Here is a 25,734-nt window from a genome sequence, read left to right as displayed (position 1 = left end):
CCTCAGGGTCAGCGACAATAGTCCGAGCAGGCAGCCCAAATCACTAAACCTAGCACCACGAGTGTCACGGTAGACTCCCTACAGACCCGGTTATCCTGGGTGCTACGCAGTCACCAGACAGAATCACTCAGAACCAAGCCTTCCGTAGGCCATCACCAGTTATGTATGTATGTAAACCTTACCAAAATGTAAGACTTGCCTCTAGGGGGCACACATGTGGGAGACCTAAGGGTCACCTGTGCACCCTGGGGCAAGCAGGTATAAAAGGTGATTCACCATGCTGCTTCCCCACTCTGGAGTCTGAATAAAGAGACCAAGGTCATAACAGTTTGAGCTTGCGATATAGTCCTGTGGGTTTATTCTGAACATAACACTGGTCTAGTTTGTCAAGCTTCGGCTTTCGCAAATTCTTGCGGGACATTGCCTTCACGGAAGATTCAGAAACAGCGGTGAAACTTTCTAAATCTTTTGCTTCTTGATATCATAAATTGTTGATGATCCACCTTCATATTCGTCTATCAAAGTACGCACACTTCTGCCAGCTTCAGACTTCTTTATAATTTCTAATTTCTGCTGAATGTTCAATACTTTTTGTTTCTTAATGCTGCATTTGCTTTTAGTGCTGATTTCAGGATGTTTTGAACAAGTACACTCGACAGACTGATGTGTTGCAATGAACTGCTTTCAATGCGTGTGACAGTTGAAAGTGAGCAAGAAGTCAATTTATGTGTAATTGAGCAACCTGTCCACGTTTGCGATAGTTGAAGTGAGCGAGATATTCACGTGTGTGACAGTCAAATTGCCGAATCTCGCAATATTTTAAATTCCGTTACGGCAGGTTTTCCGTTACATTCATATCCGGGTAAACGAGAGTATATATATATATATATATCAGCTGGTGCAGAGTCTGCACTATGTCTAGGGCTTTAGCTGAAGTCATAAGCCATGAAGGAATGCCATCTCAGCCCATCGATGTGTTGCTGCATGTTCATACTCCTACAGAAATATTTACTTTTTGCTCTAATCAGTCGGTTAGTAATTTCCCAGGATAGTATAATGTAAATCAAATCACAGAGTCACTGGCCTAGAAATTCATTGATGCCATGGTCAATTTACTAGGTTAAAATGGACGCCATATATGGCTCCCAATAGTCCCTCCCCATCGACACCGCCTGATTTCCCTCAATTCTCCCTCCTTCCCGATCACCATATTCTCTCTCGATTGTCCCCTCCTCACTCCTTACTATCCCCACGCCCTCCTTCCCTCCCTCCATCTCTCCCAATCACGCCTGTCCCTCATAATTGCACCTTCCCTCACACCCAACCGACCTCCTTCCTTCTGATCGTCCTCTTCTGATTACTCACTCCCTCCCTCCCAAACCTCCCCCTCCCTCCCGATCACCTCCCTCCCGATCGCCCCCCCCTCCCGATTGCACCTTCCCGATCACACCCTCCCAACCGTCCTCCTCCCTCCTGATCGCCTTCTACCCCCCCAAGTCTTACCAAAAGGTCGCTGCTGAGGTTCCCAACTTTGTCCTTGTGGACCTGATTGGCACTTGCAGCCCTATGACAATACCTTGATCAGGCCCGAGGCCCACTTTTAGGTAATGCTCGTGCCTCTGGCTTCTGGCAAACACCGTCTATTTCAGGCTCAGAAACAAGCCGACACAAATTTATACCGCATTCTATCACATGACTTAACTTTAATACTATACGGACTTATTTCGCCAATGTTTCAGAGAAATAATATATCCTGTACATAATATAGATAATCAACAAAAAATATTCTAAACTAACTTGGGTTTGTGTCTCCTCAGCTGTGGACTGTGGATTAGCTCCAGTTTTACTGAACACAGTGCGATATCCATCAGTTAACACAACCTATGGAAGTATAGTCGTGTACCAGTGCCTGGTTGGCTATGTGCGTGTGAGAGGAAACACGACATCAGTCTGCTCTGCCCAAGGACGGTGGCAAGGAGCAAACCTGGAATGTGAAGGTTGGTGCTCCAGAATGTTTCTAAATGAAATTCACGCGAATAATAAAAGGCAAATAATGTCCCAGCAATGACTCTGCATTTATGATTTTTCTCTTATCTAATTTTTCTTCCACTTAAGTCAGATTTCCATATAAACTCTATACTAATTCTTCATTGTGGTAGGACAAATGACGAGAAGCAATATAAACAAAATTATACAATTTTAAAAGGGACAGGAACAGAGAGATTTGGGCGTATACTACACAAGTCTTTGAAGATGGCAAGACAAATTGAGAAGACTGTTCAAGGAGGTGGCCACAAGAGCGGGAGTTCGGGGAGTCGAGCGGCCTATAAATGCCTAAGAGTCGGAGGAGACAGCCACAGGAGCGGGAGTTCAGGGAGTCGAGCGGCCTATAAAGGCCCGGGAGTTCGAGGAGGCAGCCACAGGAGCAGGAGTTCAGGGAGTCGAGCGGCCTATAAAGGCCCGGGAGTTCAAGGAGGCGGCCACAGGAGCGGGAGTTCGGGGAGTCGAGCGGCCTATAAAGGCCCGGGAGTTCGAGGAGGCGGCCACAGGAGCGGGAGTTTGAGGAAGCCAGCTGGTGCAGCGGCAGGGACAGAAGGTAAACGAAGAAGTAGAAAGAAATCGAAGGGTGATGTCACAGCCAAGGGGGTAAGTGATTGGCTGGTGGAGTATTTAATAATTTTTTCTTCTTTTTATTTCCTTATCACGAGGTAACCTTTCACATTGTTGCCAAATTAAGTTCATCTAAGGGTTAAGTCATGGCAGGAGAGCCCAGACCCACGTCATGCTCCTCCTGTGCTATGTGGGAACTCAGGGACACTTCCAGTGTCCTTGACGACTACATGTGCAGGAAGTGTATCCAGCTGCAGCACTTTACAGACCACTTTGCGGCACTGGAGCTGCGCATGGATTCATTCTGGAGCATCCGCGATGCTGAGGATATCATGAATAGCATGTTTAGTGAGTTGGTCACGCCACAGGTGAAGGTTACTCAGGCAGATAAGGAATGGGTGACCATCAGACAGTGGAAGGAAGGTAGTGCCAGGGTCCCCTGCGGTCATCCCCCTCCAAAACAGATACACCGTTTTGGGTACTGTTGGGGGGGATGACTCATCAGGGGAAGGCAGCAGCAGCCAAGTTCATGGCACCATGGGTGGCTCTGCTGCACAGGAGGGCAGGAAGAACAGTGGGAGAGCTATAGTAGTAGGGGATTCTATTGTAAGGGGAATAGATAGGCGTTTCTGCGGACGCAATCGAGACTCCAGGATGGTATGTTGCCTCCCTGGTGCAAGGGTCAAGGATGTCTCAGAGTGGCTGCAGGACATTTTGGAGGGGGAGGGTGAACAGCCAGTTGTCGTGGTGCAAATAGGTACCAACGATATAGGTAAAAAACAGGCTGAGATCCTACAAGCTGAATTTAGGGAGCTAGGAGTTAAATTAAAAAGGAGGACCTCAAAGGTAGTAATCTCAGGACTGCTACCAGTGCCACGTGCTAGTCAGAGTAGGAATTGCAGGATAGGTAAGATGAATACGTGGCTTGAGGAATGGTGCAGGAGGGAGGGATTCAAATTCCTGGGACATTGGAAACGGCTCTGGGGGAGGTGGGACCAGTACAAACCGGACGGTCTGCACATGGGCAGGACTGGAACCAATGTCCTAAGGGGAGTGTTTGCTAGTGCTGTTGGGGAGGGGTTAAACTAATATGGCAGGAGGATGGGAACCTAAGCAGGGAGACAAAGGGAAATAAAATGGGGGCAGAAGCAAAAGGTAGAAAGAAGAAAAGTAAAAGTGGAGGGCAGAGAAACCCAAGGCAAAATTCAAAAAGGGCCACATTACAGCAAAAGTCTAAAGGGACAAAGTGTGTTAAAAAGACAAGCCTTAAGGCTCTGTGCCTCAATGCGAGGAGTATTCGTAATAAGATGGACGAATTAACTGCGCAGACAGCTATTAACGAATATGATATAATTGGGATTACGGAGACATGGCTCCAGGGTGACCAAGGCTGGGAACTCAACATCCAAGGGTATTCAGTAAGGATAGACAGAAAGGAAAAGGAGGTGGGGTAGCGTTGCTGGTGAAAGAAGAAATTAACGCAATAGCAAGGAAAGACATTAGCTTGGATGATGTAGAATCTGTATGGGTAGAGGTGCGGAATACCAAAGGGCTGAAAACGCTAGTGGGAGTTGTGTACAGACCACCAAACAGTAGTAGTGAGGTTGGGGACAGCATCAAACAAGAAATTAGGGATGCGTGCAATAAAGGTACAGCAGTTATCATGGGCGACTTTAATCTACATATAGATTGGGCTAACCAAATTAGTAGCAGTACGGTGGAGGAGGATTTCCTGGAGTGTATTAGGAATAGTTTTCTAGACCAATATGTCGAGGAACCAACTAGAGGGCTGGCCATACTAGACTGGATGATGTGTAACGAGAAAGGACTAATTAGCAATCTTGTTGTGCCGGGCCCCTTGGGGAAGAGTGACCATAATATGGTAGAATTCTTTATTAAGATGGAGAATGACGCAGTTAATTCAGAGACTAGGGTACTGAACTTAAGGAAAGGTAACTTCGATGGTATGAGACGTGAATTGGCTAGAATAGACTGGCAAAAGATACTTAAAGGGTTGATGGTGGATAGGCAATGGCAAATATTTAAAGATCACATGGATGAATTTCAACAATTGCACATCCCTGTCTGGAGTAAAAATAAAATGGGGAAGGTGGCTCAACCGTGGCTAACAAGGGAAATTAGGGATCGTGTTAAATCCAAGGAAGAGGCATATAAATTGGCCAGAAAAAGCAGCAAACCTGAGGACTGGGAGAAATTTAGAATTCAGCAGAGGAGGACAAAGGGTTTAATTAGGAGGGGGAAAATAGAGTCTGAGAGGAAGCTTGCTGGGAACATAAAAACTGACTGCAAAAGCTTCTATAGATATGTGACGAGGAAAAGATTAGTGAAGACAAACGTAGGTCCCTTGCAGTCAGAATCAGGTGACTTTATAATGGGGAACAAAGAAATGGTAGACCAATTGAACAAATACTTTGGTTCTGTCTTCACTAAGGAAGACACAAATAACCTTCCGGGAATACTAGGGGACTGAGGGTCTAGCGAGAAGGAGGAACTGAAGGAAATCCTTATTAGCCAGGAAATTGTGTTAGGGAAATTGATGGGAATTGAAGGCCGATAAATCCCCAGGGCCTGATAGTCTGCATCCCAGAGTACTTAAGGAAGTGGCCCTAGAAATAGTGGATGCATTGGTGATCATTTTCCAACAGTCTATCGACTCTGGATCAGTTCCTATGGACTGGTGGGTAGCTAATGTAACACCACTTTTTAAAAAAGGAAGGAGAGAGAAAACGGGAAATTATAGACCGGTTAGCCTGACATCAGTAGTGGGGAAAATGTTAGAATCAATTATTAAAGATGAAATAGCAGCGCATTTGGAAAGCAGTGACAGGATCGGTCCAAGTCAGTATGGATTTATGAAAGGGAAATCATGATTGACAAATTTTCTAGAGTTTTTTGAGGATGTAACTAGTAGAGTGGACAAGGGAGAACCAGTGGTTGTGGTGCATTTGGACTTTCAAAAGGCTTTTGACAAGGTCCCACATAAGAGGTTGGTGTGCAAAAGTAAAGCACATGGTATTGAGGATAATGTATTGACATGGATAGAGAACTGGTTGGCAGACAGGAAGCAGAGAGTCGGGATAAACAAGTCCTTTTCAGAATGGCAGGCAGTGACTAGTGGGGTGCCGCAGGGCTCAGTGCTGGGACCCCAGCTATTTACAATATACATTAATGATTTAAATGAAAGAATTGAGAGTAATAGCTCCAAATTTGCAGATGACACTAAGTTGGGTGGTGGTGTGAGCTGTGAGGAGGATGCTAAGAAGCTGCAGGGTGACTTGGACAGGTTAGGTGAGTGGGCAAATGCATAGTGGATGCAGTATAATATGGATAAATGTGAGGTTATCCACTTTGGTGGCAAAAACATGAAGGCAGAATATTATCTAAATGGCGGCAGATTAGGAAAAGGGGAGGTGCAACGAGACCTGGGTGTCATGGTACATCAGTCATTGAAGGTTGCCATGCAGGGACAGCAGGCAGTGAAGAAGGCAAATGGCATGTTGGCCTTCATTGCTAGGGAATTTGAGTATAGGAGCAGAGAGGTCTTGCTGCAGTTGTACAGGGCCTTGGTGAAACCTCACCTGGAATATTGCGTTCAGTTTTGGTCTCCTAATCTGAGGAAGGACGTTCTTGCTATTGAGTGAGTGCAGTGAAGGTTCACCAGACTGATGCCCGGGATGGGAGGACTGACATAGGAGGAGAGACTGGATCAACTGAGCCTGTATTCACTGGAGTTTAGAAGAATGAGAGGGGATCTCATAGAAACATATAAAACTCTGACAGGATTGGACAGATTCGGTGCAGGAAGAATGTTCCCGATGTTGGGGAGTCCAGAACCAGGGGTCACAGTCTAAGGATAAGGGGTGAGCCATTTATGACCGAGATGAGGAGAAAGTTCTTCATTCAGAGAGTTGTTAACCTGTGGAATTCACAACCGCAGAGAGTTGTTGGGGCCAGTTTGTTCGATATATTCAAGAGGGAGTTGGATATGGCCCTTATGGCTAAAGGGATCAAGGGGTATGGAGAAAAGGCAGGAAAGGTGTACTGAGGTGAATGATCAGCCATGATCTTATTGAATGGTGGTGCAGGCTCGAGGGGCCGAATGGCCTACTCCTGCACCTATTTTCTATGTTTCTATGCTAAAAGGCATACGGGATGCTTATAAATAGAGGCTTCAGGCTGAATTTTCGTCGTTTTGTGTTTTCGCCTGTTTCCTGGCGTAATTCGCAGCAGAGCGAAAAATTTAGTGCCGGGTTAACATTAGCGCCAGAGCGAGGAACTTTCATCAAAGAGCGTTAGCGTTAAGTCCGACGTTGCACCACTGACTTTGTGCGGCGGAGTCGAAAGTTCCGGCGCTCAAAGAATTGGCCGTTCTACACTTACGCAATTATAATCATTTTTTTCCTGCGCTTCTGGTGTGGTCTCCTGTCGCACATGCTAATGCGGGGCATGGCCACACGCATGTGCAGTACAACCGGGGCTGAATCAGCCATTTCACATTTGGATTTTGATGGTGGAGGAGGATGATTCCAGACAGCGTGCCAGGCGAATCAGCCTCGAGGCTAATGAACTTTCGTGGGGGCTGTGGAAAGGAGATGACAGGAGTTGCATCTTTGAGGTGGATCTCGACCACAGCCATCAATTTTTAAGTGGATTTAGAGGGGGATAGCAGAGGAAGTCTCTGCCTCAGACACTGTGGTCAAGACTGGCACACAGTGCCGAAAGAAGTTCAATGATCTGACAAGGGTCATTAGAGTGAGTACAATTTTAAATCATGCTATCCTTCATTACTTCAGTTATAAATCTGACACACTATTTGTTCTCACACTGTCTCTCAACACTCTGTGGGTTGCCTCCTAAAATGCATGACACATAGGTAGACTTAGTCTGGCACCCTATTTGCCATGAATGATCTTTACACATTATTAAGATTGCTTTCTGAGATCTCATGATGGCTCCCCACTTCGATGTCCTCCTGATGAACCACGTGCAATTTCCAAGGCAATTAAACAGAGGACTCTATTACATTCAGACAGTATGGTATAAGTGCTTTGGTGGCTATCTGTTTGTGCCACAGGAGCAGATGGACCCTCTGGTAACTATTCCCATTTTCATCTTTGCAGGCAAAGAAGTCTCATAATCGCTGCAAGCAGGTGCGGACCCTGCCACTCATGGACATTGAAGACAGAGTGGCAGGGTCCGCATGGTGAGAATGTCCAGGGAGAACGTCCAGATCAGCTGTGAGCTCCTTGATGTTTTGGGTAGGATTCCCGCGAGCATTGACAGTCTGAAAGCGACGATTACAGAGGTAGGGTCGCAGATTGTCAGTGCGAGCCGTGATACCAGTGAGGTCATCAATGCCCACACGAGGCTGGTGGCCTCCAGCAGTGACAGTGGAGTCCCGGAGAGTGTGGCGCGAGCCATTGAACCCTTTAATATGGCGCATCACAGGCACAAGCTCTGCTTCAGCTTGGGCAGATGATGCAGTCCATGCCTGCCTCCATATTCTCTGCGTTCCGCACTGTCACACGGGGAAGTGACGGTTCCGAAGCAGGCCAGCAAGGTGCTCCGGTTGCTAGGGACCAGCCCCGTTGGTGACTGAATGGCTCCAGGGATATGGGAGGTGATGTCATTCCTCTGGATGACAGCATTCTGTCTCTCCCCACTCAGTCGCTAACCAAGCATCAGCGACGGTTGTCACCCAAACCACCTGTGACTGGCGACGCCGATGGGGAGGCTAGCCAATCAGAAGCCGTGCCTTCCTCACCATAGCTTGTCCAGTGCGTTCCCAGACACTGTCTCTCCCCGCAACACAGCAGCGCTCTGGCAGCCTTTCTGCACGTCATCTTGGTGCCACTTTGAGTAGGAGCAGCAAGGGAGGGTGATCAGGGGAAGGGGAGCAAAAGACGGTGGGAAAAAATAGTGGGGCAGTAATTGATGTTGCTACATTATGTTGTTGATGCTGGATGCATCATCATGTTACAGTATCATTATGTTACAGTATCACACTGGATTATGTTGTTGATGCTGGATGTATTCTATGTTTTATGTTATAGTATTATTATGTTACAGATTATGCTACAGTATCACATTGGATTATGTTCTGATAACGTTGAATTATCACACTACTGAATGCAGCTCATTTTATTTAAGTCTCACAATGTTACAAAGTTTAATAATTTTTTTCTTTACCTTAACCATTCCTGTGTAGTGTTATTTGCAGAAGAAGAGTGGGAATAGTCAACATGGTGGGATGGAGTAGCCAGGCAACGCTCAAACGGCCGTTCACTCTTCAAGCAAAGCGTTCAATTATGAGCTGCTGACGGAAGGCTTTTGCAGCTGTGAAATCTCCATGATGCCTCCCCTGTGGTTGTGGTGGTGGTGGCATGGGTTCCTCGCCAGGCTCGTCTTTCTCCTCCCCCTCCCCCCCTTTTTCCTGAGATGGTCCGGCAATCCCCATTGGCAATTCCTGTCCCCTCTTGATGGCTAAGTTGTGTAGCATGCAGCACACCACAATGAACTCAGAGACCTGCTGAGGGGAGTGTTGCAGGCAGCCTCCAGAGTGGTCCAGGCATCGGAAGCGCTACTTGAGCACTCCAATTGTCTGATCGACGATGTTGCGTGTGGCTGCATGGCTCTCATTATAGCAATGCTCGGCTTCTGTCTGAAGGTTCCGGAGGTGGGGTCATGAGCTAGGTGGCGAGGCCGTAACCTTTGTCCCCCAGCATCCAGCTCTGGCCTTGTGGTTGACGCTGGAACGTGCCTGAGACACTGCGCTCACGCAAGATGAAAGCATCATGGATGCTCCCTGGATATTGAGCATTGACTGCCATGATGCACTGAGTATGGTTGCAGACGATCTGTCCATTCATGGCGTGGAAACTCTTTCGGTTTCAGTAAACCTCTGGATTCTCTAAAGGTGCTCGCAGGGCGATGAGCGTACAGTCAAGGGCACCCTGAACCATGGGGAAGCCAGAAAATCATCCAAAATCTACAGCCCTCTCATGTTGGGTCTCCCTGATCATTGGGAAGTTTATGAAGTCCATCCTGCGTGCGTACAGTGCAGTAGTCACCTGGCGAATGCAGCAATGTGTAGTGTGCTGCGAAATGGAGCATGTGTCCCCCGCTGATGCCTGAAAGGAGCCGGAGACATAGAAGGCAAATGCCACAGTCACCTTCACCTCGACGGGCAGTGCAGTCCTGTTGCCGCTGGTAGGCTGTAGGTCTGCCTGTAGGAGCTGGCATATCTCTGTGACCACCTCTTTTCGGAAGTGCAGCCTTCTAACACACTGTGCCTCAGAGAGTTGGAGGTATGAGCAATGTTCCCTGTAAACTCGTGGGGATAAGGCCTCCTCCCCATATTTCTGCGACCTCTCCAATTACGTTGCAAATGATTAACAATAAGCCTTCTTTCAGCTTGAAGCCGTATGGCAATAGCAGCCAGGATTACTGGTTCCTGACCTAACATGGCCCCCATCTTTTAAAATGTCCTTAAATGTTCTATAAAACAAACTAGAAACTCACATAAACTGCACAATGAAAAGTTTGCAGTAACGCAACGTTCTTCTCCCAATGCTTTCAATCACTCACAGCTGCGTTTTCAACATGACGCCGTTAGCACCTGGTGCATCCTGGGTCTGTCTGGTTTTTCTGGGTGGGTCCTTGGGCGGATGCTAAATCGGGCAAAATGCTTGAAAGTTCTACCCGGGGTGCTAGCACAGCGATGCACGATGACTTACATCATCCAAACGGTCAAAACAGCAGCGGGGCAGTAAGATTTAGCGCCACCGCAAAACCATTGGCTAAAGTTCCGCCCAGGCGCAAAATCTTGTGCGCCTTATTTCACGCCCCAAAAAATCATTTTTGCGCCATGCCGAGGCGCTAAATGGGGCGCAAATCAGCTGAAAATCCAACCATAGAGTACAAAAGCAAGGAACATATGCTAAACCTTTATAAAACACTGCTTAGGCTCAAGCTGGATTATTGTGTTCAATTCTGGTCAAAACACTTTAGCAAGGATATCAAGGCCTTAGGGAGATTACAGAGGAGATTTACTAGAATGGTCCCAGAGATGAAAGACTTCAGAGACGAGAGAAACTGGGGTTGTTCTCCTTAGAGCAGAGAAGGTTAAGGGGATATTTGATCGAGGTGCTTAAAACCATGATAGATTTTGATGGAGTAATTAAGGAGAAACTGTTTCCAATGGCAGGGGGGTCAGTAACCATAGACACGGATTTAAGGGGGCAGATTTTCTAGTGGTGTGCGATTCTGTTTTCACCCCGGAGGGGCACCAATGGTGGCAGTGAGCTCTTCTGGGTGGGTAGTCAGCTTCCAGCGCCCCTCAGGGGTTTTCGGATCGGGTTTTGTGGGGGCGCGGTGCATTACCGGCCGGAAGAGTTGAGCCGGTGTGCAACACCCCTGGTTGTGATACCGGCTCACTTTTTTACTCCCGCCCAATCCATACGCCCGGCAGTGCACCATCCTTGGAGTGCCTGTGAAAACGGGCGGTCCAACTTATACCGGCTACAGTGAGGTAAGCAATGCCGACCTCAGGTAAGTTTTTTCTTTTAATTATTTTTGTGATTTATGTTGTGGTGGCGTGGGCTATGTATTGGGAATGTTTGTGGTGGGTTTTTTTCAGGTTTTTTAAAAATCCCCAGACCTCTGTTTGAGTGCTCCAAGGCCAGCTCTTTAGCTCAGGATTTTCGCATACTCAGCTGGCCTAGCGCCCTAAGAGAGGTGAACAATGCTCCCTTAGTGCTCCGCCTCACACTCAGGACCCAGCTGCCGAATTTTGATGATTGAGGCGCAAACTGTTCCCGGGCACAAACTTTACCGCCCTGCTGCCATTACCGCCCCGAAATCAGCAAAGCCGAAAATTCAGTCCAAGGTAATTGACAAAAGAATCAGAGGCGATGTGAGGAGATTTCTTTTACACAGCAAGTTGTTATGATCTGGAATGCACTGCCTAAAAGGGTGGAGGAAGCAGATTCAGTAATAATTTTCAGAAGCGAATTGGATAAACACATGAAGGGGGGAAATTCGCAGGGCTATGGGGAAAGAACAGGGGTGAGTGGGACTAATTGGATAGCTCTTTCAGAGAGTTGGCACAGGCATGATGGACTCACTGGCCTCCTTCTGTGCTGTATCATTCTATGATTCTATGATTGTATTTATGTGAGGGATGTCAAATGTCAATGTGGCTCAGTTGGTAGCACTCTCACTTCTGAATTTATGGGTTCAAGTCCCACTGCGGACTTGAGTACATAGTCTAATGGAGTGCTGCATTGTTGGAGATGTGGCGGAAAGGTTTAGGAAGGGAATTCCAGAGCTTAGGACCTAGGCAGCTGAAGGCACGGCGCCACTGGTGGTGCAATTAAAATCAGGGATGGGCAAGAGGCCAGAATTGGAGGAGTGCAAAGATCTCGGAGGGTTGTAGGGCTGGAGGAGGTTACAGAGATAGGGAGGGGCAAGGCCATGGAGGGATTTGAAAACAAGAATGAAAATTTTAAAATCAAGGTGTTGCCAGACCGGAAACCAATGTAAGTCAATGAGCACAGGGTCAACATACAACAAAAACAGAAAACTGTGCAGAACATGACTTTATATAATCTGCAGAGGTAACAAAGCAATTTGGTGTTGAGATGAAGTTGGTAATTGTTGGAGCTTAGCTTTTGTAGTTTACAATATCATTCAAAATGATTAACGTGTTGATTGCTTTCTACACCCTCCAGATTGCCTATTATAGACATACGAACCAACAGGGGCGTGTAGTGTGTGAGGGATGAGCGACATCAACTCCCCTTCCCTCCAAAGTAGAAACTGAACAGATATCATCTCGAGAATGTAAAGTTTATTAGTTCAGCCAGTATCCACAATTGACAGTTCAGAAAATCCGATAGCAGCTGCCATGATGGGCAGTGGGTAAATGCAACATGTGACGTGGCAGTAAGTCGCAGAGAACAGGAAGATCCCAGGCCCGATCCCCAACAACAGCTTTTTGTTTCAGTACAGTTAAATAATCTTAACTAGTACCATTTTGTGTCTCTCCTCAGCTGTGGACTGTGGATTACCTCCAGTTTTACTGAACACAGTGCGATATCCATCAGCTAACACAACCTATGGAAGTATAGTCGTGTACCAGTGCCTGGTTGGCTATGTGCGTGTGAGAGGAAACACCACTTTGGTCTGCTCTGCCCAGGGACTGTGGGAAGGAGCATACCTGGAATGTGAAGGTTGGTGCTCCAGAATGTTTCCGAGTTAAACTAAGACTACATGTAAGTAGTGTTCCAGCAGTGAATTTTGTCCACCAGAGTCAAACATAACTTAACGTTTCTGTTTATCTGTGTGGCACTCATATGAGGGAATTTAGTATCCACGCATACACGCTCATTCACAGGAATTCAGTTATTACATGTGTCAGGACAATCTCGGGTGAATCCAGATTGAGTCTGTGCAGCAGTAGCTGAACCAAACCAACTTATAAAAGGTTACGGGGAGCTTGCTGGGCCCTAATTAATTTTCATTTATTGTAATGCTACACACTAAGTATTTAAATTCAGCAATAAACATGGTCAGCTGCAATGAAATATGAATCGTGCCCCCCCAGTGACACTGACCATAACCCTTTGGCGTCAGTATCCTGAGGTATTCGTCAGCTAACATTATGATTATAAAAATATACCGCACGCTCTCCTTCAGCATCCATTGCAACAAGAAGGGTGAATTTTAACAAAGTCCTAAAGCAGGGTTTCGGTGCCACGATCCTAACACGTTTGGAATAAATAATAAAGTGCTGAGTACAGTGCTCAAGCAGATTGCTGAAGGGCTTCTTGCTCCAGAGATTGTAAATTGCAGAGCTCTTGTTTTAAGGGCAACTTGACACCAATTAGAAAATGGCTGGCTTGGAGTTAACAATTGTTTAACTGATGTACGAACTCTCGACAAGAAATCTTCGGTAATCTACTGGTGTGAATCACCTGCCTCTTTTGAATCCACCCCGAGTAAGGTAAATTAAACAATATGTATATTTGCTCAAACTGTTTGGAGCAGACTCTGTAAAGAGGGCCAATGTATTTTGTGTCTCCACAGCTGTTGACTGTGGATCACCTCCAGTTTTACTGAACACAGTGCGATATCCACCAGCTAACACAACCTATGGAAGTACAGTCGTGCACCAGTGCCTGGTTGGCTATGTGGGTGTGAGAGGAAACGGCACGTCGGTCTGCTCTGCCCAGGGACTGTGGGAAGGTGTAAACCTGGAATGTGAAGGTCAATGCCTTTTAACTCATTTAAACTAAGACACTGGATAAATAATGTCAAGTAGTTACTCTACATTTCCGATTTCCTTTCACTCTGTCAACTCCCTTGCAGCTCCTACATTGACCTTTCAGTTCATCATGTGACACTAATGTAAGGGAAATCAGAATCAACATTTTCATACTGTAAATATCACTCCAGAGACTTGAGCACAAAAATCTCGGCTGACGCTGCAGTGCAGTGCTGAGGTGTGCTGTACTGTCGGAGGTGCCGTCTTTCAGATGAGACGTTAAACCAAGGTCCCGTCTGCTCTCTCAGATAAACATAAAAGATCCCACGGCACTATTTAGAAGAAGAGTAGTGGAGTTATCCCGGGTGTCCTGACCAATATTTATCCCTCAATCAACATCACTAAAACAGATTATCTGGTAGTTATCACACTGTTGTTTGTGGGACCTTGCTCTGTTTGATTCACTGCCGTCTTTCCTACATTACAACAGTAACTACACTTCAAAAGTACTTAATTGGCTGTAAAGCGGTTTGGGATGTCCTGAGGTCATGAAAGGCCCTATATAAATGCTAGTTTTTCTTTTCAAGTCTTTCTTTTAGGGACACGTTTATTTGTTACAGTTAATGGCATAGATGAACAAAGGGACCTTGGAGTGCTTGTCCACAGATCCCTGAAAGTTGCAGGCCAGGTGGAAAAGGTGGTTAAGAAGGCATATGGAATGCTTGCCTTTATTGGCCGAGGCATAGAATATAAGAGCAGGGAGGTTATGCTTAAATTGTATAATACTTTGGTTAGGCCACAGCTGGAGTACTGCATGCAGTTCTGGTCGCCGTATTATAGGAAGGACATGATTGCACTAGAGAGCGTGCAGAGGATATTTACGAGGATGCTGCCTGGAATGGAGAATCTTAGTTATGAGGACAGATTGGATAGGCTGGGTTTGTTCTCATTGGAACAGAGGAGGTTGTCGAAATCTCGACCTCCGATAAATGACTCAGACACTTTCAGCTCTGGCAGAAGTTTCTTTAATTTACTTGCTAGCAAGGGAAAGGTCACACTCAGTCAATGGCTAAGTGAACACCTCCGAAATGGTACAGTTTCACGAGATATTTATACAGTAAAACCCAAGTTATGGCCTCTCCCTGTGTATTGGCTCTGTCTCGCAGTCAGTGAATACAGATAAAGAGTTAATTACTCCATCCTTGTCCTGACATGGTTTCCAAATATTTCCTTTTGTCAGGGTTATTATTTGGCCAGCCGGCCATTATTCGCTGAGAGTGTGGTAATGAGCTATTACCTGCCTTGCATTGTGTCAGGATTGTCCAGTTTCCTAGTCAGTTATCTTTTTGCATCAAATGGATGAGGTCTCTACAAGAGATAATGACTGGTGGTTTGAGTACTTCGAAAAGGGTGGGGTGGCGTGGAACTAGTGTCGTATAGACAATAGGAGAGCACCATGGGGGGGGTGGTTACTTGTCTCAGCAGGACTTGCCTCCTAGCTGTCTGGTGCTATCAGCCCTTTCAAGCCAGGTTTAGCTGTTTATGCAAGCCGACTGCTTTATGCAGAAATTTCTGGAAGGACCAGGACTCCATTTTGTTATATATTAAAAAGGGCACAAAAATACCGTGTGGTATCAGCTTAGATAAAAATACATTTCCACAAGGTTGAGAGGAGACCTCATTGAGGTGTACAAAATATTGAGGGGCCTGGCCATAGTGGATAATAAGGGCCTATTTCCATTGGTGGAGGGGTCTATTTCGAGGGGGCATAGTTTTAAGCTGGTTGGTGGAAGGTTTAGAGGGGATTTGAGGGGAAGCTTCTTTACATAGAGGGTTGTGGGGATCTGGAACTCGCTGTCTGGAAGAGTGGTGGTGCAGAAACCCTCACCACTTTTAAGAAATGGTTGGATGGGCACTTAAAGTGCCGTAACCTGCAAGGTTACGGACCTAGAGCTGGTAACTGGGATTAGACTGGATAACCTTTTGTTGGACAGCACAGATCTAATGGTAAGTACTGCAGGGAATCGAATACAGCCATGGTGATCTCTTGGACTAGTTTCGATCACCTGGATGGGTCGGAGAGGAATTTTCCCATATTTATTTTCCTCTAAATTGGCTGGTGTTTTTATCTTGTTTGTGCCTCTCCCAGGATATCACATGGTTCCAGTTGGGGTAGAGTGTAGAATGTTTCAGTATAAGGGGTGTCGCAGTTGTGTGAGGTGGACTGGATTGGCTGGGTGCTCTTTGCCTTTCCGCCATTGTTCATTGTTCATAGGCTTATATGTAACCTTCAGGGCTGCTGACCGAGGGCCGTGCGGCTCTTTGTCGACCGGCGTGAACACGATAGGTTGAAATGGCCGCCTTCTGCGCTGTAGATTCCTATGTTTCTCTGTTTCTAAAGCTCTGATTGTGTCCCCTTTATCACAAGACCTGATTGCTGATTGGTTCCCTTGGAGGATAAGACACACCCAGCAGTTTCTCTGGAATGTGTAATTAGAACCGTCCTGCCTACGTAATCAGTGACATTGCAAAGTGTAAATTGAGCCATTCTGACTGCCGACTCCAGACAGGAGAGAGCTCACTTGGAACGGACAGGGCTCACTCTCACGGGTTAAGACCATCTCCCATCCCCCCAAACAAGTTCCTATCCCCACCGTCCAAGTGCCTGACCTCCCCCCTCCTCCCCAGCCCACGTTTCTGACATACTCCCCCCGCCCAAGTGCCTGACCTTCTCCACCCATCCCCCCCGGGTTCCTGACCTTCTTTCCCAGCCCAAGTTCCTGACCCCCCCCCCCCGCCCGAGTACCTAACCTCCTCCCCTTGCCCGAGTTCCTGACCTCCTCCCTCCCTCCCCGGCTTCCTGACCTTCTTTCCCAGCCCAAATTCTTGACCTTCTTCCCCATGGTCCTTACCTTCCCACCCTGTCCAAGTTCCTTCCTCTCGGAATCATGACCTTCTCCCCCAGCAAGTTCCTGACCGTAGCACCTCCACCTCCCCACCATAGATGGGGCATTGTGTATGGGTCACGGTTTGTTAACAGGTTTATTGGATATGAAGTGAATAATGATAGTGCTGTGACTTCTGCATTTCATCCAGTCCAATAATGTTACTTGCCACACACGCACCGAGCATTCTGAGAAATCATCCAGGTCTAGGAGGGGAAGAGGGAGAACGTGGTGTGGGTGTAAAGGGGGTGCGGTTGGAAGAACGTGGTCTGTTTTACCATCTGGATCACGTTCTCGCACTGATCTGGACCACATTCTTCCCCCATCCCCACTGTGCTTTCCATGCTCTTTACCCCTCCCATCCCCACTGAGTTCCTGACCCACTCTCCCTGAGTTCCTTCTCTCTCTCCTCTCGCTCACTCCCCCAGTCTCTCTCTGCCACACACCCTCTCTCTCTGCCCCATTCCCTCTCTCTCTCTCTCTCTCTCTCTCTCTCACTCTTCCTCGATCTCGCTCTCTCTGCCCCACTCTCTCTCTCTGTCCCTCCCTCTCTCACTCTTCCTCAATCTCGCTCTCTCTGCCCCACTCTCTCTATCTCTCTCTCTCTCTCTCTCTCCCTCCCTCTCTCACTCTCCCCCAGTCTGTCTCTCTCTTTCTTTGCCCCACTCTCTCTTCCACCTCCGATTTCCTCTCTCTTTCAGAAAGCCGTGAAAATGTCTGTGTAGATAATCACAGCAATATTCTAGGCAAAAGTTCTGGAGATATGCCAAAAGCCCTAGAAGCAGCTCCAGAGGCAATGAGCTCTACACGATTAGTGGTTTGGCCACGCTTCCAGCTTCCTCGTATAACGCACTGCGCATGCGCGATTGGATCGAGCGCGCATGCGCAAAAAGGGGCGCAGTCGAAGGCATGCATGCACAGAAGGACACAAAAATGTTTGTGCACATAATCACTATTAGCCTCTACGCTGGCAACAGCTTGAGGAAAACTCCTACTTCCTTGGCCAACTATTCTTATTTATCATTTCTGCTCACATACTGTGACACTGTGAAAGGAATGACAACAATCTACCAAATAATTCAAAATTGTTTATTGTGCTGGAACGTGAAATTATCCAGTAATTTAAATTGAGCAACATAAATAACATAGGAAAGTAGGAATATAATGGTTAAAAAAAAATTAATTATTGGTTAATTTAAATTAAATGACTCCGAATTAAGAGGAATGGATTGTATTACAGAAACGCGTCCCTGATTTTAACTCCAGGTGGATTTCCTGCTCAGGCCTGAGTTAAAATTACAGTCGGGTCGCAATGATGTCATTGGGCCACAACATGCATTTGTGAAGAAGGACCTGTTGGCTTTGGGCGCGTGTCCTTGCTCCCTGCTCAGGAGAGCAGGTTAAAATTACAGATGTTGCGATCATGGCGGATTTCGGACCAGGGCGATTTTAACTGCCCACCCGCCCGGTTTCTGCTGAGCGAGTAGGGTTAAACATTCCCCCCCTCCCCCCACCCCACCCCCACAGAGACTCAAATGCAAGGAATAGCTTGATCACAGTAGTATTAACCCTGAACTATTTGTTATAGATTTGGTTCTGCCGTAGATATATTTTCAGGTTTAGTGGTGGCAGACGCTCTCATGAGCGATCTGAGCCTCTTACTGTGAACATGGGAACAGGAGTAGGCCATGCAGCCCCTTGAGCCTGTTCCGCCATTCAATTAGATTATGGCTGATCTGTATCTTAATTCCATCTACCCGTCTTGGTTCCATAACCCTTAATATCCTTTAACATATAATCGCAGTAATGCTGGTATTTACTTTATCATTAGGAAATTAGAGCTGGTATGGAGGTCCACTTTCACCAGTACTCACAAAAGTATTCTACAATAACTTGGGTTTTTGTCTCCTCAGCTGTTGACTGTGGATCACCTCCAGTTTTAATGAACACAGTGCGATATCCACCAGCTAACACAACCTATGGAAGTATAGTCGTGTACCAGTGCCTGGTTGGCTATGTGCGTGTGAGAGGAAACACAACATCAGTCTGCTCTGCCCAAGGACGGTGGCAAGGAGCAAACCTGGAATGTGAAGGTCGATGCTCCCGAATGTTTTAAAATGAAATTCACGCTAATAATAATAGGCAAATAATGTCCCAGCAAAGACTGTGAATTTGTCTCACCAAATATTTCTTCTACTTGAGTCAAACTTCTATCAAAACCCTACATCCCTGATTTTAATCGCTCCACTATTGGCGGCCGTGCCTTCAGCTGCCAAGGCCCAAAAGCTCTGGAACTCCCTCCCTAAACCTCTCTTTCCTTCCTTAAAACCTACCTCTCTAACCAAGCTTTTGGTCACCTGCCCTAATATCACCTTATGTGGCTCAGTGTAAGATTTTGTTTGATGACGTTCCTGTGAAGCGCCTTGCGACGTTTTGTTACGTTAGTTGCGCTAATAAAAATTTTATTACCAAGATATCTTCACTGCTTTCCTCGCTCAGCCTCTCCACCGAGTGATATCTCATCCTCGGTGATTTCACCCTCCCTCTCAATTCATCATGCTCTCTTTCCTCTGAGTTCACTAGCCTCATATCCTCCCTTAATCTCTACCTCCATGTAAACTTCCCAACCCATATTCACGGCCAGCCCCTCGACCATGCCATTTCTCGTGGCCTCGCTACTCCCATCGTGTCAATTACAGATAAGGCCAACCCTGAGCACTTCCTCGTATCACTCTCTACCCACATCCCCATTCTGCCCCCACCCCGAACCCTACTTCCTTCTGTGTGCGCCCCTGGAAAAAACTCTCTCTCGACTCTCTTACAACTACACTTACGAAATCCCATCTGCCCAGCCTTGGGCATTCCATTCACCACGATATTTCTGCAGCTACCGATTTGCTCAACCACATCTTCACCACCACCTTTGATGCCCTAGTCCCTATTAAAATAATTAATCTCTCTCACCCTGGCTGGTCCCCCTGGTACGGCCATCATCTTTGCTCCCTTAAGTCCAAGGGATGCAGACTTGAGCGGATATGACGGACAAATGGTTTAGCCATTCACCGCCAAATCTGGCTGGACCACATAAAGCATTATCGGGTCCTGCTATCATCTTCCAAAATTGTTCGCTATTCCAGAATCATTCTGGAATGTAAAGATAAACCCCTGCTTCTATTCTCCACTGCTAACCATCTTCATAAATCCCTCTCCCCTGTCTCCATACTCACCTCTGACAATAAGTGTGAGGAGCTGATGGTCTTCATTGTCTCTAATATTGAGACCATCTGTTCAGCTGCCTCTGCCACTTCCCTCCCTTCCCCTAGCCCACCAGGCCAAACTTCCTCTAAGGTTCTCCCCTACCCTAGCCCTGACCTCACATCTTTCTCCATTTTCTGTCCGATCTCCCATCATGACCTCTCTTCGCTCATCCTGTCCATGAGACCCACTTCCTGCTCCCTCGACCCTTGCCACCAAACTGCTGACCACCCAACTTCCTTTTCTGGCTCTCATGTTCACTGACATTGTTAACGGTTCTCTCCCCTCAGGCACTGTTTCCCTCTCTCTCAAATCTGCCATCATCACCCCTCTCCTCAAAAAACCAAATCTCGACCCCTCCATTGTTGCAAACTACTGCCCCATCTCCAACTTCCCTTTCCTCTCCAAAGTCCTTGAACGTGTTGTCGCCTCTCAAATCCATGCCCATCTTTCCCACAATTCCATGTTTGAATCCCTCCAATCCGGTTTCCGCCCCTGCCACAGTACCGAAATGGCTCTCATCAAAGTCACAAATTACATCCTTTGTGACTGTGAAAAAGGTAAACTATCTGTCCTCATCCTTCTTGACTTGTCTTCACCCTTTGACACAGTTGACCATTCCATCCTTCTCCATTGCCTCTTCACCGTCGTCCAGCTGGGTGGGACTGCACTCGCTTGGTTCCATCCTTATAGCCAGAGAATCACCTGCAATGACTTCTCTTCCCACCCCCACATCATTACCTCTGGTGTCCCCCAAGGGTCTATCCTTGGCCTCCTTCTATTTCTCATCTACATGCTGCGAAATCATCCAACAACACCGTCAGTTTCCACATGTACACTGATGATACCCAGCTCTACCTCACTATCACTTCTCTCGACCCCTCCACGGTCTCTAAATTGTCAAACTGCTGGTCCAATATCCAGTTCTGGATGAGCAGAGATTTTCTCCAATTAACTATTGGGAAGACCAAAGCTGTTGTTTTCGATCCTCGCCACAAACTCCGTTCCCTTGCCACTGACTCCACTCCTCTCCCTAACATATGTCTGAGGCTGATCCATACTGTTCGCAACCTTGGTGTAATATTTGACCCTGAAATGAGCTTTCGACCATATATCCACAGTGTAACTAAGACCGCCTATTTCCACCTCTGTAACATCACCCGTCTCCGCCCTTACCTCAGCTCATCCACTTCTGAAGCCCTCATCCATGCCTTTGTTACATATTCCAACGCACTCCTGGCCAGCCTCCCACATTCTACCCTACATAAACTAGAGGTGATCCAAACCTCGGCTGCCCATGTTCCAACTCGCACCAATCACCCCTGTGCTCGCTGACCTACATTGGCTCCCGGTTAAGCAACGCCTCGATTTCAAAATCTCAACCACGTTTTCGATTCTGTCCATGGCCTCGCCCCCTCCCTATCTCTGTAATTTCCTCCAGCCCCAGAACCCCCCCGAGATGTCTGCGCTTCTTTAATTCTGCCCTTTTGAGTATCGCTGATAATAATTGTTCAACCATTGGTGGCCGTGCCTTCTGTTGCCTCAGCCCTAAGCTCTGGAATTCCCTGCCTTAGCCTCTCCACCTCTCTACCTCTCTTTCCTCCTTTAAGGTGCTCCTTAAAACCTACCTCTTTGACTAAACTTTTGGTCATCTGCCCTAATATCTCCATATGTGGTTCGGTGTCAATTCTTTTGTCTTATAATACTCCTGTGAAGTGTTTAGGGACATTTTACTATGTTAAAGGCACTATATAAATACAAGTTGTTGTTGTTATAGGTGCTATAGAAGTTGTTGTTATATTACATTAATTCTTGATTGTATTTATGTGCGGGATACCTAATGTCACCATGGCTCAGTTGGCCGCACTCCCACATCTGAGTGGGAGAATTGTGGGTTCAGGTCCTATTGCGGACTTGAGCACGTAGTCTAATGGAGTGCTGAATTGTTGGAGATGCCATCTTCCAGCAGAGACATTAAATCAAGGCCCTGTCCACTTGTTCAGATGGACACTAAAAATCCCCTGGCACTTTTGAAAGAAAAATAGTGAGTTCCTCGCAGCCTGCAGGCCATGTTCTCTCCGCCAACCAAGACAATTAACTGAATGTTCATCTCATTGGTTTATTGTGGGTCTTGCTATGTGCAAATTGTTTAGTATGACGTAGAGCTGGTTTGGAAGTTCCAGTTTCTGTGTATCAGTAATTCATCAGTACTCACAAAATTAATTTAAACTAACTTTCGTTTGTGTCCCCTCAGCTGTTAACTGTGGATTACCTCCAGTTTTACTGAACACAGTGCGATATCCACCAGCTAACACAACCTATGGAAGTACAGGCGTGTACCAGTGCCTGGTTGGTTATATGCGTGTGAGAGGAAATGGCACATTGGTCTGCTCTGCCCAGGGACGGTGGCAAGGACCAAACCTGGAATGTGAAGGTCTGTGCTCCAGAATGTTTCTAAACTTGAGTTAAACTAAGAGAAGACTGTATGTAATGGTATCCCAGGAGCAACTGCATTTGTGATTTTTCCCTCATCTAGCTTTTCTTCCACTTGAGTCAAACCTCCGTATATGATTTCATTGAAACATACAAACTTCTTACAGGGCTTGACAGGATAGATGTAGGGAGGATATTTCCCCTGGTTGGGGAGTCTAGAACCAGGCTTCATAGTCTCAGAATAAGGGATCGGCCATTTAGGACTGAGATGAGGAGAAACTTCTTCACTCAGAGGGTGGTGAATCTTTGGAATTCTCTACCCCAGAGGGCTGTGAAGGCTCAGTCGTTGAATATATTCAAGACAGAGATTGATAGATTTTTTCTAGCCAAGTGTATTAAGGGATATGGAGCCAAGGCATGTGGATAGAGTTAGGATACAGCTCTCATTGAATGGTGACTTACCAACTTAAAATGCAGTTCGACATGCCAGATGTTAATAAATTTTGTTCTCATTAAATATTTGGACTGAACTTCTGAATGAGGCTCAGCATTCATGTAACTCATCATTAAACATTTTACATGGCCTGTCAATTATTAATAAAACTGATAGAAAAATGTGCTATTCCACACAATGAATTTCCTAAGAATAAATTTCTTGATGCAATTTATTTTTATTTAAACTCTAATAAGTAATAAGTAACAGGCTTGAGGAACTGAATGGCCTACTCCTGTTTCTGTGTTCCGACATTGGAGATCAACATCCTGGGGGTCACCCTTGATCAGAAAGTTAACTGGATCAGCCACATAAATACTGTGGCTACAAGAGCAGGTCAGAAGCTGGGTATTCTGTGGTGAGTATCTCACCTCCTGACTCCCCAAAGCCTTTCCACCATCTACAAAGCACAAGTCAGGAACATGATGGAATATTCTCCACTTGGCTGGATGAGTGCAGCTCTAACAACACTCAAGTAGCTCGACACCATCCAGGACAAAGCAGACTGCTTAATTGGCAACCCATCCACCACCTTAAACATTCACTCCCTCCACCACCAGCGCACCGTGACTGCAGTGTGCACCATCTACAAGATGCGCTGTAGCAACTCGCCAAGGCTTCTTCAGCAGCGACTTCAATACCTAGAAGGGCAAAGGCAGTAGGTGCATGGGAACACCATCATCTCCAAGTTCTCCTCAAAGTCACACACTACCCTGACTTGGAAATATATCGCTGTTCCTTCATCGTCACTGGTTCAAAATCCTGGAACTCACTTCCGAAGAGCACTATGGGAGTACCTTCATCACACGGACTGCAGTGGTTCCAAAAGGCAGCTCACCACCATCTCTCAAGGACAATTAGGGATGGACAATAAATTCTGGCCTTGTCAGCGATGCCCACATCACAAGAATGAATAAAATAAAAAAGATGTCATCTTAAAGAAGGGAGATTAAATTGAGGCCCTGTCCACCCGTTCAGATGGACACTCAAAATCTCCTGACATTTCTCAAAGAAAAATAGGGAGATTCTCCCAGTGTACTGGTCACGATAGCTCCCTCACTCAAGAAAATTAGCTGGATATTCATCTCATTGTTTTTGTGGGTCTTGCTGTGTGCAAATTGGTTGGTTTTGGCGTAGAACAGGTTGATGGTTCCTGTTTCAGTTTATCAGACATTCACCAGTACTCACAAAAGTAATTTAAACTAACTTGGGTTTGTGTCTCCTCAGCTGTTGACTGTGGATCACCTCCAGTTTTACTGAACACAGTGCGATATCCACCAGCTAACACAACCTATGGAAGCACAGTCCTGTACCAGTGCCTGGTTGGCTATGTGCGTGTGAGAGGAAATGGCACATTGGTCTGCTCTGCCCAGGGACGGTGGGAAGGAGTAAACCTGAAATGTGAAGGTTGGTGCTCCAGAATGTTTCTAAACTTGATTTAAACTAAGAGAAGACTATAGGCCCGAACTTGGTCAGAGTATCGGCCATAGTCACCGAGGTACCGCCCGAAAAAATTTTTTTTTGAAAGATTCCTCATGGATCGCCCATCTGCTGCCCAGGTCCCGCCTGGCGGGAATTTCCTCCGTGAAGTACCGCCAGCGCAACTTTCTGCCATCCACCCATGCTGGAGGCTTCAAAAATGGGATTTTCCTCATGCACAATTGATCCTCTAAGATCATGCTCCCGCACGCCAGGACCGCTGGCAAAAAGGTGGTCTGAGATGGCTGTGAATCGAGTGGCAGGGAGAATCGCTCAGAGTGCTGCACATCCCAGGTAACGTCCATATGCTGCACCATTATCAGAGGCTCAGAATTAGTTATCTGATCGACCTTAACCTGCACAGAATGAGTTCAGACATGTAAATGAAAAGTACTTCGTTGAAGGGCAGGTGTGGTATAGGAAGCGGCAACGAGTTCCGAAACACAGTTAAAGGCTCCAGGGAGATGTGCTATAAGAGTTTTTAGACCATTGCAGGCAGAACAGAGTTATTGAGAGAATGTGAGTGCACACATGGTATGAGCTTATGTCAAAGTATATAGGCAATAATGAAATCATGTAATGATCTGTCAGGTGTCAGGATGTGATAGTGAGAACAGCATAAACTCAAGTATATACGACGGAAAAAGATATATAATGGACTGCAAGGTCAATGAGGAACATGTCTTATCAGGGGTGGGACTCCACGATGTTGGACCTAAGAAAATGTGGACTGAAGTGCAAGCCTTAATGTGTGCCCTCCAAGTTGTGCAACTATCTCTCATTCAATGGCAGCCTTCCTGCATTGGTCACCCTTACTTGTCGTAGCGCAATCGCCTGATGACAGGACCCATTAAAGAGTCGCATCATATGTGGAGGGCAAGATATTCCTCAGAAAGCAGTACATCTGAAAGAGATTTGTCTGTTTCTCAGCAGGTACCCCAGCTGACGTAAAAGTGAGACACTGACTAAGAGTAGGTGAACAATGTGACTGTTTTGAATAGTGCAGCATGCCAAAGTGATGGGACATGCAAACAATTGAATCCAGCATACATACATTATCTCAGAAACCAATCAAGTTGCATTCACAACGAACCATGTGAAACAACAGCTGCAACTTAATGATGAGTGAATAACATCTCCACCATCAACACCCAACCCTCTACCCACTACCACCACCTCTCTTCCCCCGTCCCCTTGATGTGAGGCCCATTGTCCTCTTCATGGCTCCACCT

General features: G+C 46.5%; 1 protein-coding gene across 10 annotated transcripts in view; it reads left to right on the top strand.

Moving 5' to 3' along the window:
• Window positions 1–25,734, top strand: part of susd1 (sushi domain containing 1) — a 242,111-nt gene that overhangs the window by 36,837 nt on the left and 179,540 nt on the right. For all 10 annotated transcript variants that reach the window (XR_011594156.1, XR_011594157.1, XM_070888154.1 and 7 more), the window contains 6 exons: window positions 1,818–1,997; window positions 12,684–12,863; window positions 13,720–13,899; window positions 18,756–18,935; window positions 22,352–22,531; window positions 24,251–24,430. Coding sequence is in view for 8 of the 10 variants with exons in the window: in XM_070888154.1 (XP_070744255.1) it covers window positions 1,818–1,997; window positions 12,684–12,863; window positions 13,720–13,899; window positions 18,756–18,935; window positions 22,352–22,531; window positions 24,251–24,430 (1,080 nt within the window). In the remaining 2 variants the exon portion in view is untranslated. The remainder of the gene's footprint in view (window positions 1–1,817; window positions 1,998–12,683; window positions 12,864–13,719; window positions 13,900–18,755; window positions 18,936–22,351; window positions 22,532–24,250; window positions 24,431–25,734) is intronic.

Source organism: Pristiophorus japonicus, chromosome 1 (assembly GCF_044704955.1).
Source record: "Pristiophorus japonicus isolate sPriJap1 chromosome 1, sPriJap1.hap1, whole genome shotgun sequence".
Lineage (NCBI taxonomy): Eukaryota > Metazoa > Chordata > Chondrichthyes > Pristiophoridae > Pristiophorus > Pristiophorus japonicus.
Note: the sequence above shows the minus strand (reverse complement) of the source record. Positions and strands in the feature narration are given on the sequence as shown.